At 35.1% G+C, this 21,857-nt stretch overlaps 1 protein-coding gene across 9 annotated transcripts in view; it reads left to right on the forward strand.

Annotated features, from left to right (window-relative positions):
- The window catches only part of FBXL13 (F-box and leucine rich repeat protein 13), a 101,316-nt gene that overhangs the window by 1,379 nt on the left and 78,080 nt on the right, over positions 1 to 21,857 (forward strand). For 8 of the 9 annotated variants that reach the window (XM_085298467.1, XM_085298456.1, XM_085298516.1 and 5 more), the window contains exons 2-7: positions 4,418 to 4,521; positions 7,151 to 7,244; positions 9,245 to 9,312; positions 10,776 to 10,930; positions 13,719 to 13,828; positions 15,650 to 15,757. In XM_085298467.1, coding sequence (XP_085154593.1) covers positions 4,418 to 4,521; positions 7,151 to 7,244; positions 9,245 to 9,312; positions 10,776 to 10,930; positions 13,719 to 13,828; positions 15,650 to 15,757 — 639 coding nt within the window. The remainder of the gene's footprint in view (positions 1 to 4,417; positions 4,522 to 7,150; positions 7,245 to 9,244; positions 9,313 to 10,775; positions 10,931 to 13,718; positions 13,829 to 15,649; positions 15,758 to 21,857) is intronic. The other variant, XM_085298510.1, reaches the window with a different exon arrangement.

The raw sequence follows: 21,857 nt of genomic DNA on the forward strand, positions 1-21,857 counted from the left end.
CCCCCCTCGGGAATGCCCTCCCCCAGGAATACCCTCTAACCCCTCCAGGATTAATCCCCCCCTCAGGACGGCGTTGCGGCCCCGCGCCTGTGCTGGCCGCGGTGCTCCCAGCCCCAGCGCCGCTAGCTGCTGGGTGTCAGGGTGGTTTTTGCTCTTCGCCTGCCGTTAATAGCAATTTTGAAGCAATTGATGAGGAGTAAAGATGGCAAGTTAGGCGGAACAAGRTAATTCTGCATCTTGAGCCACGTTTAAACTGAAACTGTGACCGGAGTGAAGACAAACAGTAAACTGCTTTGGCACCTTGGCTAGATTTGCCTAAGTTCCTTAGTTTTAATTGTAGAAATACTTTATTTTTAGATTCCAAATGGAAACTAATACATTGCCACATTTCATTAACACAATAGACAGTGCACAAATAAAAGTTTAAGAGACATCCTGGTATTTTTAAGCCACCAAAAATAGACTGTACTTGCAAGCAGCTATTTTAGCYAGGATTTCCATGGAAATGTTAATAAAAAAAAAAATCTTGAACCAATTAGTATAATTATAGAGCAGCACCGCCAAGCAGACTATGAGTGAGGACCTCTCACAAGAATCCTCTTGACTGTTCTTTGTTTTATTTGAGCACAGAAAACAAAATATAAGGTGTAGCTGCATAAAGTGTATTTCTTGATTCAACACTTCAAAAATAGCTCATGTTCACATTTTCAAGCAAAAGCTATAAATACATTTGGAATAACAGTAGCATTAAGTTAATAACTAAAAATGAAAGAAAGTTCAAATTAAAGGGAATTTCTTAAAGGAAGAAAACAGTTACAAAATTTRCCTGTTTAAGATCTTTTAAAAGACCTTTTTAAAACGTCTTTTAATTTTTTTTCGTATTTCTTAGGGATTGGTCATCACCAATATCTGTATTTTTTATTTGTTACTTTGTTATATTTTTATTGGTTTATAAAGTCACAGTATGCTTGGTGAGATGATAAATGAGATKATATTGGTCCTGATATTAAGGAACATAAGCTAAGCCCAAGCCCGTGAACATTTGTGTATACACTGTTGAAATCAAGAAGTTACAGCTCTAAAATGGCCCCTTGCTGAAAGCTTTGTATGATGAGGCTGTGGTTTGGRCATGGTCCAAACAGAGTAGTGATGTCCTGAAAATCTGGGATTCCCYACTGCATCTGTTTCTTTCATTCCCATCTGATTTCTCCCTCTCGAGCCTCGTGCAAATTCAAATTTAAAAAATATACATAAAAAGGTAAACTGTAATCCTGCAAATGCTTTGGATATAATGGCTTTCACTGTTATGACACTGTTAGGTCCCGTCCATTCAATATTAAAATTAAACGTGGGCGCAGAGCTGGCTCAAGATTTTTCTGCCGTATGAACCCAATTGAATTTTGCCATGACGGATGAATGGCTAAAGTGATGGGAAGCGGAATGGGAAGGTCGAGGAGGCATGGCTTGGAGTAGCGAAGCCTTTGAGAGAAGTCTGGCTTTCTGCTCTTTCTATAGTTAGCGGAAGGCAGTAGCTGACAGCCAGTCCTGGCCTCAGTAGGTGTTTTGCGTAGCCTCTACCTTCCCTGCTTCCCCTCACAGCAGCAGTAGACCAGCCTTTCTAGGGGTCCAGAGCAGACAAAACTGACAACCATTTTGCCACACTTTTGCATCAGTTTTGTTACCACTGATAATCTGTGACTTTAGACTACTGCCTGCCTTGCAAGACCTCCTCTTGGGCATGCAGGCTTTTACTGTGTTTACTAAAATGTGTCTGGTTTAGAGTGAAGTTTCTTACTGTAGGTAAATATGAACTAGTAATATTTAACATTTATAATATTGCATTGACATTTAAGTCAATTAAATGTTATTAAATATTTAAAATGTATGAATGATAGTGTAATTTGAATATATGCTGATCAATGTATCTTCAGCGCAGCAAGTATGAGGCAGTGATAAAACATATTTTTAGCAACAAATCAAAATMGTAAAATTCATATCTTTGTACTTTTTTGGTATATTGATCTGACATACTACCTTTTGTAGTAGTCACTATCTTCATAACGCTAGGAAACCTTAAGTGGTCATTCAGGATATTACGTTGTGCTAGTTGCTGTACATTTGGCAAAAGACGTTCCGTGCCCAAGGGGGTTTATAATGCAGTGATGAGTCAGCAAACGGGCATGAGGAGACGTAAAGACTCASCGAGATCGTTATTGGTGAGCAGGAAAGGCAGTAGTCTGCACACCAGCAGCATAACCATTGTCAAGGGCTTTTATCCAAGCCTCACACAAAATACAGTTTTTGTGTCACCTCAGCAGTTCATTTCTTGATATTCTACYGGAAAAACAGCATTACARGACATATTGTCTCTTGATGATAGTRTTTGGGGAARGCGYTCGCAAAAGCACTGAGTGTTACAAGGGTTTGCAAGAGAACACCGATTTGTTAACAAAACTGCAGTGAATGGCATGTGCAGATTCTGGATAGCTTTTAGGGTTTGGGATTATCATTAGGTTTTATKTTTAGGTTTATATTGGTTATAAATTACTCATGGGTGGATGCTGTGTTGATTTATCCAGGATTATGAGCGAGAGGAAATTATGAAAATACACCATAGTTTAGAACTTCTGGTAAAAAAAAAAATGTTGCATTTACATTGCTTGATTTCTGAGGTATAGATGGATTATAGATGGACTCTTTCAGATTTGTTAGTCAAATTTGTAATGATTCAGTGCAGTTATTTTCAGTTTTACTCCTGGCCTAAGCATTGCTGAAGATTACCTGAATGAGGATTGCAAAGCCAGGTGTTGCAACTCTCTTTTTTTCCTCATGAAAGTTTTTAAAATGAATTCTCAAATAAGTTAAATTGAGGCTTTGCAGTCCACTGTGTTGTTGGATATTTTCCTCTTTGTGCGACTTTTGAGAACATCCAAAGAAAAAATGTTTTTAGTGTTCATATAAAAAAGAAAAAAAAGGAAAACTTGAAAAAATAAAAAATAGGATTTGTATAGCAGACAGATACTGGTTTAATCCAGCAGAGGGAGCAGCTGAACAACCTTGAGATTGGTTTTGGAAAATCTGTCCATAGGAAAACATGTGAAGAAGGCCGTTTACCTGTATATAAATCCATTTACTATGGATTACAATGATAAATGTTAAATTTATAATGTTTTATTAGTATAGTTAATAATCCAGATATAAAAAATGGTATTTTTATTAAGAAGATTGAATAGATACTAACGTTAGTATAGTGTGTTGCTGAAATGGCACTGCAGTTACAGATCATTTAGGTTTGTACAGTGAGTAAACGATTGCGCCTGCATATTGACTTGCACATCAAATATCTCACAATTSCCTCAGGTGTTTCCTGTTTTAAATATGTAGTTTTATATTTATATAAGCCAGTTATATTACAGTAATAACAAGCCAAAATCAATACGRATGTTGGAAAATGAGTAAGAAATTTCTGCCTACTCAGTTTATAACCAAAAGGCAGTTGATTGAGAGTGAGAACATTAGATTTAAGTGCATAGCGAGTTCACATAGTCAGAAATTTGAGAGGCAATRTTTAGACCTGGAGAGTTAATATGATCAGAGGCACCACCCAACTGCACCATGGGGAATGGTGGTAGTGAAAAGTGGGTAGGGACAATGAAAAAAACAGTTCTGTAAGTGTCAGAACCAAAAGAAAATCTAAAATCTCAGATGTTATTTCTGTGGTACCTTTTACAAGCTATTTTCCTGAAAATAGGCACAGAGAAATACGAACAAGAGAGTATGTCCCAGGAAAATACCTTTTGCCTCAATGTAGATTAATCTCTAGTTAAAGATACACAGTCATGTTTCAAGATACTTACTAGGCACCGAAACTTCCAAATTATAATTTGATTAAATATTCTCCATGGTAACCAGAACTGGTCTGGTTAGGAAAAGGTAATGCAAAGTAGTCTGATAACCCAATACTCAGAAGTAGATCTTTCTATAAATTGCATTTCATTTTCAGTGTTGGTTACAGATCAATTTCTGGCCAGGGTTCTTATTCAACATACTCTTTAATTCACAGGATTAATCTATTTTTGAATTCTATTTTTCTTTAATTAAATAAATTTATCCAATCTTCTATATATTTTTCTTTAATGCACAGTAAAAACTAAAGTTCTTAGTAGGCACTGTTAGAGAAATACTATGTATTTTATTACTATCCTAAACCCAGCGGTTTTAAGTCTACTAATTGCAGATATATTCAACGTTACATTTAAAATACAAATGAAATGTAAGGATAAGTGRTAAGAGAAAATGGATCTATTTTACAGTATTTTAAAAGAAGCTAGTAGTTGCATTTATTTTATATAGTTTCATATCTAGATGGTAATTTGCTRTTAGCACAAAGATGTTAATTTACTGTTTCTTTTTGCAGGCTCTGCTTTGTGGTGTAATTGTTATGCGTCCAGAAGATCCACTTATATTTTTAGAAGAAAAACTCAAAGAAATAATGGAAAAGGGACTTGATGCTGGTTTATGGTATATCTTAAATGTTTTTGTGTGTGCTCTGTAGTTTATAGTACTGAACTTAGACTTTTTGAAAAGTGCTAATGCCATGGYCTATACTATGTAGACTGCAAGTTAAACATTAGTATTCCTTATAATGGCCTATGGTATTACAAATGCAGTAAGACCAATATTGACAGTATCCCCTAAAAACATAGAAAATATTTTTATTTTGAATCTATTTTTTTCCTACAGGATATTTAATGAATGTGACTTCTACTTAATGCTCCCTTTAATCTGATAAAACCATTAAACTCTTAATTTTTTGAAATTAAAATTGAAGTACTTGTTACTCTTTACAACTTCATTGCAGTCACGGGTATATTTACTAATGTGAGCCAGTGGTGTAGTCCTTTATGTATTGAATCATTAATTGTTTTATTTCCCATTTTTTCTCTTCTTTGTGTCTTTCACTCTTAAATCACAGTGTGGGATAAAAAAGACTGAGAATTTAGTTTTGCTTACACTGGAACCTTAGAGAATATTGTGATTGGCTTAAATGGATGCATTTTTTGGTCCTCAAAATATACTTTAAAAGCATATGTAAATACTATAAGTTACAAATGCCTTCTGAGATTTTTTTTAATATATATCATAATAATTTATTTTATCTTGGTCTCTCAGTGCCTGCTGTTAGAAGAAATAGCTTGACTAGCTTCTAGTTGTTCCATTCCTGAGAAAAGAGAAAGTATATATGTGTACTCCTAGTTTATTATGCAGAAACCAAGATGCAATTTTGCTTTAGCTGTGAATATTGTCAGGCCGTATGTTCTTGTTTTTGAAGCATGTTCAGTACTGTTAGTACAGCTCTTGTAAAAGTTATTTCACCTCATTTGTTAACATTCACATATAAATGGKTAGTTTCATGGTTCATGTGTATTTCAAGTAAATTTGTGCCTATAAAAATCCTGGAGGTACAAATTCTAGTCCATTGAAGGTTTGAATATCAGGAAAAGATCTTCAGTTARTGCAGAGAGGAGAGCAGCAAGCTATTGGTATTTGTCATGACATGAATCACTAAAAAAATGGAGTACTGTGTTTTTTCACTAACTGGGCTTCATCCAAGTATGTGGTTGCATTCATAGGTGTTATGGGTGCAAAAATCAAGTCTGCTATTTCATCGTAGCATCAGGATTAGGGTGCCAAAAAACTTTATATATTGAGAAGAACTTCTGCTAACATTGTAGTGTAAGGGAATAAGAAGAGGAGAAAAAAAGGTTTGTAACAATAAAGATGTCTGGAGGCAAAAACTGCTGGGGAGTGAAAGCTTTATATAGGAAGGAGATGACAAGTCTTAATTCAGTATGAATTAAATTCTGTTTTACTTATAGATGCTACACTATACAGTTTCTTTAGGATTCTGCTTAATTGGGTCTGCTATCACTGATGCATTGTTTTTAGTAAGAGACTGTTCTGTTGAGATACTGAGTTCTGTAAGATGCTTCATCATTGTCAGAAAATAGTCATGTTCATCACTGCATTAAAACTRACTCCGAAAGACTGTGCTGCTCTATTTAGATGGGAGCTAGAAAACCTTAGAGAGATACTTGGAAACTTGGAAGAAAGAGAGAGGAGAGAATAGAATTGACAATGTCTTAGTTAATGCTAGGAAAACATCCGTCTTTCGCCTAAATTCATAAGGCTAGCCAGTGACTACCCATGTGTAGGTGCATTTAACAGGTACTCAGGGGCTTACCTTGCTTCTATATTCTACACAAATATCACTCTTAAGGACTTACCTTGCTTTGTATTCTATGCAAATGTCACTCTTGGTTGAAGTTTTTGGTAAGAGGTGCATAATAAATCCTTCATCTTTGGCCCACTGAAGCAGGTATCTCAGGAGCTGCATGGGCTCCTATCCATTTAGGTACATCGTGGTGATGGATAACATCATTTCAGTGGGTGGTTCAGATTTGTGCCCTTATTGTATCAGGCCTTTCCTTGGATTTCTCCATGTGTAACAGAGATTCACCAACAGCCAACCAGTGGATTCGCCAACAGCCAACAATCTGAACYATAATAGTTAGGTTTTATTGTTTACTTTGCATTATTTATGATGCCATTCCTACAAGCTGAAGACATRCTTGGTTATTTTAGCTTTCCAGTTAATACTTTTTGTTTCCTTCTTTTTCAGAGAACCATAATACAGCATAGTTCTTTTGATTTACTTGGCTTTTGAAGTGTGTCCTATTCTTTTTTAAGGAAACAATATAGTTTACCTACCTACACTTGTCATAACCTATCTGCAACAGCAGTAAATGCTGCTGAAAATTTAAGATGTCTGTTAAATCAGTATTAAGATGAGAAACAAAATAGTTTTTATCTTGATCATTTCTTTTCAGATTATATTACATTAAATATGTTAGGTGCTGATGTACACAATATTTTAAAATAGCTTTAGAATAGCAATAAATTATGGTCATTTGTTTTCATATTTTATAAACATTTGAAAATGGCAGCTATAGTTAGTTGTAATGAAAGTGATATAGGTCAGTMTTTTAATAGTAATGTAAATGTAATGTAAATATGTAACTCTGTTAAGTGCAGAGGAAAGATGCATTTTCTTTTTGTGATACTAACACATATACCTTCTTTTCTGAAGGTATATGTGCATTGATCCTTCTTTACGGACAAACTTGAAGAAGATTGCAGAAACTTACCTTAACACCCTTTTTGGACTAGATGATGAACAGCTGGTAAAAATCTTTGAGCATTTGCATTAACTGTATGCTGTGAAAGAAAATTTCTGTGCAGAATAGTCAAGTTCTAGTTTCAAGTTTTTTCATATTTCTTTTTTTATAGTTTACATGAAGAATAGGATACCTTGCATTTCTTTCTGTTAATGTTGATTTGTAATCCTTCAAAAATTATTATTATCAGAGATGAGCATRGCATGTGGATATATGGTGGGGAACAAGTAGTACCTTTTTAAAATATGGTCATAATTAAAAAAAATTCCACATTACGTGAATGTAGTTTCAATTGCATATTTTTTTCCATGTATTATTTAATTTTATATAGACAGATGCCATAGATATGATCATGAAAATAGTTTAAAAAGGAAGTGAAGAAAATTTACTAAAACTGTGCACTTATACACAATAACTATTTTTATACAGTGCCTAACTTTTAAATATGTCTGGGAACATTCCTGGCCATTGTTGTCAGCTACTATGGAATGACTTTATTTATGTTAGTAAATTATCTTAGTCTTCAATACAGAGTGTATGTGCGACTGTCTAGAGGGGATGGTTCCGAGACTGTTCTGTCAAACCATGATAGGAATTTTTCAAGAGAAGAACTAAGYAGTGCATATAAATCCATTTCAGGGAATATTTGAACAGTTTACTATGGCCAGGTGTGTTCCACTACCTGTGAGTGTTCCTGAGTGTGTTTGAGTGTACTAGCAGAGACACAACATTACAGACTCATTCAGCTTTGGTTTAGACAATTTGAATACACAAATAGTTATAGTCTTTTATTTATGCGCATAAAATATAACATAAATGGATGTATTTAAAATACTTCTGTGTATATAAATTCACATCTCTATATTTTACTTCGTCCAGCAAAACCAAATCTGTTATATCTGCCATTCTAATTTATAAGTAGACGCTGTTAAATATTATTTTAGAGAATAAGCAGTTGCATTTATACTGGTCATACAACACTGTCATCTAATACATGTTTAGGCAGATATGAAGGATASCAAAAAAAAGAAAATAACTTGATGGAGATTTWCTGTCACCAGTTTTCAGAATATTTTTTCTATTTGAATATGAGTACATTCATTCTGTTTGCCTTTTGGAACTGTACACTAATTAATGCTTTGTAGGATTATTTGAGCGCTTAAAATTACAGTTGAGCGCTGGTAAATTTGGAGAAATGCTRTCAGCACTGACAATGAGGAGTTACAGTTTGACATAGTATTCTTGTACATAAAGGAATAAGTAGGAAAATATTTTGATTTTACTGATCCAAAAAAGTTATCTGAAGAGAACAAAACCTGTTATTATAAAATGTCCAGAAAGGAGAAAGTTGCTGTATAGCTATGCAAGGGAGCAGTCTAAGCAATTTAATCAGCATGCAGATGTGAAAATTTTTCTCTTAGTTACCCCTGTGTAACACTACTCAGTTTTGTCTTCTCTCAGTACGTTGGCATTTGAATCGTGAATTTACCGCATTTTTTTTGCCATCTGCTTCCTCTTTAGCAGCCTCAAATATTACATTAATTAGCCTAAATCTAAAATGGTTGACTATAYAGTACATGTAAAATAATAGGTAAAGAAACAAAGATGTCTCGGTCAAATTCTGTCCTAGATTTTCCAAGGAGTAAGTGCAATAAATGATAAGAACATTTTTCTGAAGTTAAATTGCTGTTTCTACTTTACAAATTCGAAGGACAATATTTTCTTTTACAGGGATGTTCTTTAAACACAAGACCTTAGACTATGGCCTTATGGGATTTTATAAGTTCAAACAGGATTATTAAAATAAATATTGATTAGAATCATATGATAAATGGTTTACATACTGATGGTATGTAAAAGAGTCATTCATCTCTCTGAAATACATACTTTAATTTGCACAGTCCAAATGGAAAATAAAGATATGAGAGTTCATATTTTTGTTTGATTTTTAAATATTCATAATACAGCACTGTTTTGTGTACTAATGCCATGAATAATTTGCTTAGATGACTACAGAATTATTTGCCAAAGCGTCGACCTTCTACAGGAGAAACTTAATGAAGTTATATTTTCAGTAAGTATATGCAATTTACATGCATCTCAGGAACATTTTAGGAAGCATCCTTTAAGAAAGGAATAGTTATGTCATTCCTTTGGTAGGAAAAAAGAAGTTTTCATTTTCATTGAACACTATAATAAGAGAGATTAGCAAATTGGATTATCTGTTTTTRCTTTACTTTAGCAATCTTACTTTACATTAAAACCAGTTAATTCAGAATTTCTGCCTGGTCCAGGCCTGAACAAATTCAGCTGACATTTCTGTACTTCGATCAGATCTGTTTGTGAGGAATATGATAATAAACCCAAGAATTAAAGGATTATTTAAGACACAGTAAAGTTTGGGTCTGAAAGTGAAAAATCTAGGTTCTCTTCTGCTCTTTCTTCGATTTTCTTTGTGCTTGGAAGTAGTTAATTTATGTTTTATTTACTTCATTTCTCCTCTATAATGGGATGATTATTAGATATGTATTAGAGATATGTTTAAAAAAATTGTCACAAATAAACTTACCTGCTAATTTCTTTGTTATAAAATTGAATCAAAATTTAATGATTCTCCTTGTAGAAGAGATCAGATTAGAGATTTAGCAATGCTGTTTTGTTTTGAAAAGCGTACAGTACCTGTTATATATGATGTACTACTCTGTTAGAAACACTATTGTAGATTCTTACTAAGGATCACAGAATCATAGGATTGGAAGAGAGGTCATGAGGTTGCAAACTATACCTAGGTCATCTGTAGTGAATCATAGAATTGGTAAGGTTGGAAGGGACCACTGGAGATCATCTAGTCCAACCCTCAAATGGGTGGCCCATACGGGAATTGAACCCACRACCTTGGCATTATTGTCGCTTGCAAAACAGAAAATGCCACAGCRGTAGTTCTAATATTTATCAAGCTTGATTTTAGTGATATCAGAGAAGTGTTGGAGACACAACAATCTCTGCAGGCAGTTTATTCCAGTGATTCATAGTCCTATCTGCTAGAAATACTTTTCCTAATACCTAAATCTTGCATGCTTAAAAATGTCTTTTTTTTTCTATTTGTCTTACACACCAGGGACATGGAAGATTTTTCCTTTTCCTTTGTGGCAGCTTTTTGAAGATTGTCTGAGCAAATAGTTATGTTTAATTATAGTGGAAATTGGATTGGAACAATAGAGTGTTCCATTCATAATTGCTTCCAAATATATTAAATGGAATCCTTTTTTACTCACAAATGAGAGACATTTTGACAAATGAAAGTAGTCTTGTAAAGTCTAATTCATTCAGTAGTCCTTCCAACTAATCAGGTGTGGAGACATACTGTATTTTAATATATCAGCAATGTATGATTCATTTTAAAAACAGTTCAGTTCAAAAGTTTATTCTGATAAACTTGACTGCTTTGTATTTCACAGCAAATTGCAGAGTTTTATGGATTTTACTTCATTCAGGTTGGGAGCCATACTAAATTGTTCATTGTATTTTAAAATTCAGAGGGTGGATAAAATATTGTCTACTGAGAAGGAACAAAAGAAAAAAGACAGAGCAGAAGATGGCTCTAGCAGTAGTCCATTATAAATTCCGAATAATAAGAGTAATTATTCAGAAGTGGAACACATTGGTTCAGATTCACAAAGAAARAAAGATATGTAAGTATTCATAGCTGTTTTTCTCAGACAAAATTAGATGTTATTTAGAGGAAAATTATGCCATATTAATTGAATATGAAATATGCTTTTTTCAGAAAAAAATGGCMCACCAATGTGTCTTGCCTTTAAAGACTTCTGGTCTCTCTCTTTACTGTGGTGTATTGCAGGATGCCGTTGGTTGACCAGTGTCTTAATCCTGCGAGAGACAGTGGTTCCCTGTAGTGCTTTGCTGGGATAGTGCTGGTACTCTCCCCTGAAGATTTAGGAATAGAGCTGATGCAAAGCAGGCTTGGGAGGTGTTAGGGATGTGGAGTGTGCTTAAGAAGTGCAGGATGACGTGAGTCAACATGTCCTTTTGGGAGGTGAAGAGTACAGTGATTGGGGTAAAGCAGGAGGGATCACAGGAGCCAGAGTCTTGGCTTCTGTTAGAAGAAATCCATGATAGGAGGTGGGGAAGTAAAGATCAAAATAAATTAATCAGGAAAGAAGACAGGGGAAAACATGCTTTGTTCACTCTGCCTGATACTTTCTGTGTTCCACAGATCCCATCAGTATGGGGTTTTTTGAACGTCTCCACACAGAAGGAGCTGTGAACATAGACTCTATTTAACTTGACTTCGCTCAGTCATGCGAAGATCTTTAGAAGTACAGAATGGGGCAAAAGCACTATATATAGCAATGGATTTGATCTCATAAGGTTATATGTGAATCAACAGCTCTCACAAAGCAGGAGGCCCAAACTGTTGTCAAACTTACCTAAGCGGTTTTCAGAGCCTTTCTTTCCTTTTTTATTAATTTTTCATTCTCTTCTAAGAACTGCTTTCAGTGAAGGCAACTTTTATTAATCTGAAGTCCACAAAAGCATCTGGAGACATCTGGTGGGCATAATTGCACAATATATTTCCTTCCATAACAAAGCTGGCATATGAAGAAACTGTTCAGTCATTCCTGGCTCTGTTCCTCAGTTTTTTGATTCTTCCCTGGTACCAATATAACTGTTTGTGGAACTGCACTGTAAACTAGGGTACTGGAATGATTTACAATTAAAAAAACTGCTCGTCTTTTTTCTTGATTGAAATCTGGTCACTTTTGCAATCTACTTGTAATAGAACTATCTTGTACTGTGGGCACAACCAATGAAGGAGTGATCTGTGGCAAAAATCCAGGAGCGAACAGTTGTGTTGTGAGAAAGAATTAAAGACACTAGGAATTTCTATACTAGTTTTGCCACCAGTGTGATACTGAGACCTGAGTAACTAAAATTAATGCGTGTTCACGTAGATGCAATTTGGCCCTTCCATCCAATCCTGGCAAATTTTGTCTGCCTCCAGTGGGTCTTTTGGATAAAGAAAATTTGATCGTATTTTGTAGTCATTTGTCCTGCAAATCTTTTCAGTTTCTGTACCTTATTGATTGCACAGCATAAAAAATTATTAAAGTGTATAATTAAAGTATAAAGTGTATACTTACTAAAGCATGTAATTAACTATTGTCATACAATATGTTCCCTAGAACAACTAAGATAACAGAAAACAAATTTAGGAATATACTATGAAAATTGCATTTTCTACTGGATTTGAGACTCACTGATGTTTTTTTCACAAACAGATATATCTTAAATGTTCCTTTATAGTAATTTAGTTTATTTCAGTTGAATTTCAAGACACCTTTTTGTTAAAAATAATAGCTATGTTAAGTTGCACTATAGTGTACCTTTAAAATTTCAAAATTTACATTTTAATCATTGTTTTTGAAGGAGAAGACTGCATGCCACACTTGTCAAGCTTAGCCCTGATACATCCATGACATGAGATTGTTTAGAACTAATTGCTGAAGCAGTTGTTTGTTCTTAAAAATCTCCAGTAAGCAGAGTCTCTGAGTTTTCTTTGTAGCTTGTTGCAGTTTTTTACAAGGTTAACAAAGAAAAAGTAATTTTGAATGATGACATAAGTTTTTTTTTTTTTCAGAAAATTGAGCTGATTTCCTGTTGCCTTTTCTTGAATGGTTATGAAGAACATTTTATTTCTGTTGCCTTTGTAACACATTTTACATATAGAAGGGCAGTTAYAGTATTTCACATGCACATTCTTCTTGCTCCAGACAAAAGAAAACTCAATTCCTTCAAACTTCCTTCAAAAGTCATGCTTTTTGGGTTGTATTAATTCATCATGAGCTTGTGGTCTTTCATAACCCCAAATCTTTGTCTGCTGTACTGCTGCCAAATATCCTGTATTTTTTTGGACATTTAACACTTAGGTGTAATGCTTAGCACTTGTCTTTACTAAATTTACTTTTAGGATTTTTAACTCTCTAGTCACTTTGTCAAGACCATTTTGATTTTTTCCTGTGAATTGTTCACAGTTCTTTCCCTCTGCAGTCCAGGTAATATCTACAAATTGTATGAATGTACTCCCTTTTATGCTATCCAAAACATATGAAGTTATATATATTTTTTTCACTTAGGTCTGTATACATTTTGCAGCTTCAAGTCCTATGAAATTACTGGCTTTGGTAAATCAAGCAGTAGATCAATAATGTCTTATATGCAACTCTAAGAAAATGGAATTACATCCTATTCATGCTTTACTTTCTAACTGGAAATCCTATGGTAAAAGTTTTAATTGTATCTATTATAAAAAGTTATTATTTATATCGTTACAAAAAATGAACTGAATAACTACTTCATTGATAAGTAATTTGGTAAACATCATTCATCTAAGGCATTCAAATGACATACTTGTTCTTAATTATAGTCCTCAAATCGGTTATCATTGAATATGTTTTTCAGTGGCAACAAAGAGACTACAACAGATCTTTAATAAAATATTTTTAAATGCTGTCGTAAAAGCTTGGCATACAGAGGCCTGCAGTTCTTCGAAAACAAAAGCATATTTTGAGGTATGCAATATAATACTTCTAATATAGTAAGCTCAGTGATTAAAGGTTACCTCCATAAATTCCAACTGCTATGGAAAAACAGCTCTATCAATATTTAAACGAAGCGTTTACTGTACTACTGCAAATACTGCTGTTTAGTACTTTCAGTGTTGTGGAGGTAGACCATTGCCTGTGTCATCTAGATGTCAATTTATGAATAAAAGCTTGGTCATATCTTAAGCAGTAAAAAGGATTGAGTGTTATCATATATTATCAGCAATTTATCTAGCTTGGATTGTGTGACTGATGTCCATCTCTAATTTGGGATAGCTAATAATGGTGATGTCTCTAGATCTCAGCCAGCAGAATCTAAAAGATACAGATCCTTGTAGAGTGAGGGGAAGCCTCAGTAACTCCATCCCCTCCCAGAAAGTATGAGTTAGCCAAAATGTGAGTGTACATTACCTGTGGGTTCACAGTGCATAGAGCTGCATGTGCACTTCTGGACCCCTTATACCCCATCCCTCAGCAGTCGTATCTGGCCTCACTGTGGGAAATAAGGCTCTTGTAATTTCTGGGAAAGTTTCTCCAGGAAAAGGAAAATCATGTTGCAGCTTAGTGGTATGCTAAGGAGATACTTAGCACTCGTGGGGACTGATAGCATGGGGGTTCCAAAAATCGCATTCACACAGCTAAAACTCTCTCACTGTTCAGCTCCTTTTGCTTCCCCTACTGTAGGGTGGTTGGTCAGAATGAAGGCCACCTATGCACAACTAATCCTTTGCTGGCTGCCAAGCACCAGTTGTCACATCCTTCCCGGAGTGAGCCCATCATCAATCCTGCTTCTTCTCTAGTCCCGAAAATTATTTGATTGACTCTAGCTTGTAATGTTTTGTTTCTTCTCCCTCCCATGCCTTTTTCTTAATCTGTTTTCTTGTTGATATATTAAAATACCTAAAATATTAATCTGACTGGAGTGTTTAACAAAAGATGTCCTGTATCTGGAGGACAGCAAGTCATTCCTAAGAAATAATATTCTTGAAATTCTTTCTATTCTTAATAGCAGTTACAAGGACTGGTTTGACTTCTGTAATTAGATTAGAATGCATATAACAAAAAATATAGCTGAATCTCTTCATATTTTTTGATTAGTGTGCACTTTTGTAGGTATTTTGGGTGCAACTAAATTACATAAAAACATAGGCACTTGAGTAATTTGGTATGCCCCAGGATAAGGCAGGGCCAGACCATCAATTCCAAGGCAGGCATCCATCAATTTCTAAGCCAGTGCTCAAGAAGTGCAAGAATTATCTGTAAGTCCAGTGTCAAAACTGCCAGTCTTCTGTGGGAGTCTTGGATACTGCAGGGCATCTGAGATGACACTCTAATTGGCTTCAAAATGCATTATTAGGCCAGTAATGATAATGATAAGTAAACCTAATGGGCCAGAACAACTCATACTGCTACTAACAGGCAAATGAATTTTTCAGAATGGCAAATTATAATCTAAAACTCATTATCTCCATTTGTTCTGTTCTTTCTGTTTCTCTCACTCCGTTGATTCATTTGTTCTCATTTTCTTTACTGTTTTTTACTTTCTTCCATATTTTCTCCATTCCATTCTCTAACAGTATGTTTTTGTCATATAGTGTGCACAAATTAGTGTACACAGTTTTAGTTTGGAAATGTTTGTAACTATATGTGAGTTTGATAATATGTAGCTAAATTTAGCAAATCTAACTTCCTTTTTTTGATAATGCTTCTGAAAATTTAAATGTATTTAAAAGCTTGAACTTGTGATTAAGATAAAATTGTATTTCTCTTGTGCCATCTTTTTTTCAGAGTTTGGTAAAGAAAGGTCAGGAAGGCTATTTTGATTCAAATGAAGATCTTACTTGCAAATCTGTTAAATGTAAAAGATCCAATTTACCAGAAGAAGCCTTATTACAGGTTTGTTGGTATTCTAAAAGTAATAAATAATTTATTATGTATTTTTGATATACAGCATGCATTATGTTCTGCTTCAAAAGCTGAGTTTATGCTTTTCTGCAAAGGAAGGTTCCTGTTTATGTTGTTCTAGCTGCTGCACTTGAGGACAGGTAGATGCTTTGAAGTATAGTAACGCTATTCCTTTCTTTGGTGGCAGCTGATCATATTATCATAATTGGCATGCCCCATCCTGACATTGAGCTAGGACCAAATGAGAAATAAGGAGAATCAGAAAGGGAGACCATGAAATCAGGAAATCTGTCAGATAGGTAGAGCTTGGAACTCCTGACAGAAGTAAAGAGATTTGCTTGCAGCAGATAAAAGACTGTAAGCTGAGCCCCAGCAGTGGTAGCAGCTTATTTTCTCAAAGATAGAGAGAAGACTATACAGAGATTATGCCACTCAGGAAGACAGTAAAAGCTGCTAGCCCAGAAAGCAAGACTAAGGATAAGGAATCTACTACAGCTTTAGAGAGTGAAAGCTTGTTGATAAGTGAACTTGTAGAAAAGAAGGTAGTTCTACCCAGAAGTAAGAAGCTCTGGCCAAATAGGAGTCTTCATGTGCAGGTTAGTAAGAATCTGTATAATCAATAGAGTTTAATTTGTGGTAACATTTAAGAAAAAGGACATGATTATTAACCAATGGTCATGGAGCCTTCAGTTGTAAAGCCCAGTTTAACAAAGGTCCATTACTGAAAATAATTTCCATTGAAGGATGTATTGGAAATACTGCTAAAATGTTTTGATCTTTAATGTCTTATAACCTTTAATTTCTTATAGCTGTGTATCTCCACTAATTTAAATCACCAAAATGTGAAAATGACATTTTAGAAAAACAAGATGCATTTTTCTTCTAAATATTATGGACTATAATGCACTTAAAATTCATTTTTATCCTATGAAGCCTAAAACCAAATGCATATATTTAATTTTAAGCATGTACATAATGCTGCTGAAGTCACAGGAATCTTGAATCTGTAAGCTTTGCTAAAAATTTTAGCTTCTGCTAAATCTTAGGCATAGTTTACAGATCTTATCAAATGGACTCTAATTCTTTATGTCATCCATATGGATTCCACTGCTGACGCAGTCTTCATGAATGTGAGATTGGTTTATTTTGGCTATGTGTAACTTTGGGGTTTAGTCTGTCCTGTTTTCTTAATACTGGCTAATTTAGAGAAGAATTTCTGCTATTAAATGATTCAGCTGTGAGTTGATCTTGCTGATGGTAGTACTCATATCTCTAATTACTAAGACTTTTTTACTAGTTAAGGAAGAATCTGTAGTGTGAACCTCTTCTTCAAAACCTATGCACTCCAAGGGGTGTGTTCCCCTCTATAGAAGCATGAACACCAATAAAACAGAGGGAGTGATTCAGTTACTGCATGAGTAGCAGAATGAACAAAATTAGATCTACACTGCCACCTCCTAATGTTCTCATCCCTAATAAGACAGTATCATACTATGAGTGTTTTTTTGACTTTCCCAGTGTGTCACAACTGAACATCTGAGTCCGCTCAGTGTGAAAGAATCACCCTTTAAGACCTCAACAGCTTGCATACATGCAAACATACCAAATTTGTCATACCTGTACATAATTGTTCAAGTTTGCAGAAGGYCTGTGGTGCATACTAAAGTCCTTTCATTAAAAACCATGAAATAATGTAGTCTTTCTCTTAGTTCCATAATGTATAATATTGACAGTATCATTGCCTTTTTCCTGGGAGAAAGCTGTTTCTTTTATGTTAATCCATGAGTCCTGTCTTTTTGACATCTGATTCATCAGCTCAATATATGGTGCTTTAGGCTGTCCTTATAGGTCACCCTTTTTTTAAGGCCACATCCCCATTTCTAGCCTACATTGTTCAAAATTACATGTAAACCAGTGTATCATCTGAGGTTCACCCATCCAGGGAGAATCCAAACTTAACACAGGAAGGAAGAACAAAACTTTGCAGTTACTTGTAGGAAAATGTCTAGATTGTTTGGGACAGAGATAATTATGACAATTATGTCCAGGAATGTCCTATTTCTGGCTGGAGAAATGTTACCTTAAATTTAACTCAAGTAATTTCTCCTGAGATGAGGTAGTTTCTTGGGATAGCTATATATTTGATTGCTGTTCTCCTAAGGCACTTCTATTTTGATTCAAAGGTACTTTTCTCAGGGCAACCTTAGTATCACAATTATGGCTTAAAGTTATTTACAGCTGTGTTGGATATATTATGAATTGGTCAGGTTAGGTTTACCAACATACATTGGCACTTGCTCTTCTATAATTATTTGTGTGAGATTTGTCTCTGTTACAAAAATGTGTTGGGTACCTATAAAGTTTCTGTACTACATATTTTTTGATAGAAGCTTTTGGATTGGATGCCTACCTTGTAGGGTTTTTCTATCAAATGCATTATTTATATAAGTTTATTAATTTCCAAATACACAGATGATTTTCTGCCAAGAAATGTGTGACTCAGCTTGTAGATTAAGACAACTCAGTTCAGATCTCAAAATACAGGATTCTATATGAGAGCTGAGAGCTCATTGACTCACCAAATGTAGCTGTAGGTGGGATCTACAAATAAGCACCTTGGTTTAGCTGCTTTAATCTGAAGTGTGTCCTGTCCTAGGACTAAAATCATTGAGATTAATATCTCAAACAAGAAAGAACAGCTGCTTATCTTATCGGTGGTTCTTTTGAGAGGATAGAGTCCATGATCTATCCTTTTTCTGCACTGGAAACTTATTTTTCTGGGATTCTCAATATGTGAGAAGGGAATAGAGGCGTTGTTAAGGCTGCTTTATCATTTGTGGGTATGGTTGCCATAGAGAATCAGACCTCACTAAACTCTTTTTTTACAGGAAAACCAGAATCTTGGTATTACATACCAAAAAGAATGGCAGCTCTTGTGAGATACGTAGTCATACATTTCAATTATGGGTACGCAACAGCTGTAAAAATCCATTCTATAATTTTCTGTTTTGTTTATATATAAAATTAAATTTATAGCCTACATAAATCAAATGCACTGCCAAGAGCTACTTTAGTGGCTTAGCAGAAAATACTGATGTTTTCCGTTTCTAGAGCAATTACAACTCCGTGGTCTGGAGCCGAAATATAAGGTAGTTTGCCAGCCCTGACACTGTCCCATCATAATGTATATTTTTATGTGTTATTCTGAGGAGAATGAAGTAGAATACGAGAATTGTATTGGTTTTGCTGAAGAAATAATAGACTAGAAAATTTTAAAAAGAGAAAATTGCACAATCCACACAATTTTCAAGCCTTATTTCTGTGATCCATATATAAATGTTGTTGTAGGAAGAAGTATTATTTTTGTTTATCATTATTTTACATAATATTTGCGTGTCTTATATATCTAAAATCCAAAAGCTAGAGCTAAGGAAATTATATCCCGTAAGAGAAATTAAGAACRATTATATTAATGCAGTAGAAGCAACATGAGATGAAAGAAAACAAAAAACCCCMACTTCAACAATGGATAAGGTGAATTTAGATGAATTATTAAAGATGGTTAGCCAAAAGAACATTGTAGTAGAAGTGATGCTGGATTTTTCACTAGAGAATGAACAATCTCTCTCAGATTTTCAGGAAATAAGAATAACATATTCTTAGTACTTGCAAATAAATCAGCTGATAAATTAAAAAGTCTTTAACAAGGAAAATGTCTATTCAGGAGTCTGTCTGTATTATTATCACAATTCTTTTTTTGTGACTGAGCACACAGGTAAAGGTAAAGAAATGTAAAACTCCTAAATCTAAGCAGTGTGTTCCTAAAGACAAGACATGCAAACCAGTTTTTCTACACCTTTTCATGTTTTCCTGTACATAATACATGCCTGGTCAATGAATTGAATGAAATGTATTTTTCTGTTCTTATTTATATATAGTAATTAATTTTGAAATAGGGTATTTTATTCAGTCTTGTTTTCTTGTGGTAAGGACCTGTGATTTGCTCTTCATTACAGCAAAAAGCTATTATGTAGTGCAATATTTTTTCCTTCTGGAAGGAAACTATGCTGCAGTTCATTAAAGAAGTTAAGCACCTAGATCTAAAATAAAGATCCTTAAAAATATGATTCAGTGTCAGTTAATCCTGCAGATGCTGAAGTTTTCAGTACTATAGTTCCCCAGAACTTGAAGTTTTGCGGAGGCTCTTGGACCCACACTAACGATTTGAAGGAGGCTGTCCCATTCTTCACCATTTGCTCTTTTCTTGACACAGCACCATACTCGCTTTTGTGTTCTTAATAGTAATTTTGGTGACTTTTTACTGATCCAGATCGAGGAACAGATCTATCTGAAAAATAGCCACTTTCATGTTTTACTGAACTAGCTGACAGTTGGATCAATTCCTCAATCCAAGTCATTGTGTGGCTGCACAAATACTTGTCTGGGTACAAAGGAGGACATGGGAAATAAATGCTGGGGAAATGGAGAAGCAAGAGTAAGTCTCCTCTTATGGCAGCAGTTCCAGATTTTGCTGGTTTAAAGTGTTCAGTGAGTTCCAGGGCCTATGTCAAACTTAAGCTTATTGGGATCCATCGATGAAACAATTCTTTGCCTGTCTAGCCTGAGCATCTCTAGGCAGTTTTAGAGTATGCTGAGTGCAGCAGCTGCCGTTGTTCTTCAAAGTGTAATTGGAAAAGGAACATGCATCCCAGAAGAAGAAAGAAGCTTCTCCAAATTTCATCCAGACCATTCCCCTACCTGTTGTCTTACCTTTCTTGTCTGTCTTCCCAATCAGAATAAGCAGAATAACATTCACTTTGGATAAKGATGGCATAGAAGTGAGGTATAGATGAAGACTGTAGCTCAGGCAAGAACAAGCTTCGGTGTTAACTGGCTGATGTGCTAGACGGCATTTGCCTCCTCCTGTCGTTCTCTCATGTGCAGTGGTGAGCTGAAATCAGCTGTAGTAGKGTGTGCTGAGGTCACTTTGCTGCATGAAGGCACAGCTGTGCTATATTTTTCCTATGCCTCCGTAGTCTAGAAGGTGTTGAGCTGCAGAGGATGTGAGTTGTTTCTCTTAGTTTATTTTGTTGTAAACAGAGGTTAAGAAGACACCAGGAATACAGAGATTTTGGGAGCATTCCTGCTAGGTGTACATGGAACCGGCATGGGAAGTGAGAAGGATTGGAGAGTGCGTTCTGGAGGGGTTTTTTTTTTTTCTTTTTTAGGATTTACAGGGAGATTACTCCCTGTATAGAGGGAACCTAAAGTATTTTTGCAAATATGTRGTATAAGTAGTACAAGTTGTTACATATGTTGGGAGTGTGGATCTGTGAGGCAAGCCAAAAATCGTGACTTTATTTATGTGTGAAGTGCAGAGGGTTATTACAGAAAAGAAGAGTGTTATCCGGAAAACTTGAGAACTGTTGCTATAGCATACCTGAACTCTTGTGTTTAAAATGCTTCAATTTTGTATTAAAAAAAGTATGGCTGCCGTGATCCAGAGAGAAGTGTAAACGTAGGTGTCTCCGTCACCTGGTAGTAGTTAGGGTACTCTCCTTTATTAGAAGTTGCCTAAGTATTAGTTTTCTTGAGCTTTTACTATTTTGCTCAGTATTGTAAGTACAGAAAAAACTCTTCTCTTTACTGGCAAGAATCTAGAGCTTCCCACTAGGTAGGTGTCTAACCACATGCCGCAGAAAGGCTGATCTCTGTTTGTTTGTTTTCTTGCCTCTGTCAATCTTCATATTTGCTTTTTGGTAGATACAGTGTAACATCTTCAGCAGGAGATTGCTGGTGGGTGCTATCTCCACCAGGACTGTGTGGTCTTTGGTTAGAATGTCTTCCTAGAAAGCAGGAGCAAAGGAGGAAATTGAGCCAAGGTCTTCTGCAGTACATGAATTCAGAGTCTCAGTGATTTTGATTCATACTAAGAGTATCAGGTCCTTCTGCAGTTAAAGCTATTTCTATTTTCTTGCTTCTTTTTAGTAACTTCTGTAGAATTTGTGTTTACTTTGAACATTCACAGATTCTGGAAAATAAAGCCTGCCTGGACTTCTCAAAGCTGCAGAACTTATGGTAATGAGATTTT

The sequence above is a fragment of the Rhea americana genome, unplaced genomic scaffold, assembly GCF_003343005.1.
Source record: "Rhea americana isolate MKP2758 unplaced genomic scaffold, rheAme1 scaffold_1, whole genome shotgun sequence".
NCBI lineage: Eukaryota > Metazoa > Chordata > Aves > Rheiformes > Rheidae > Rhea > Rhea americana.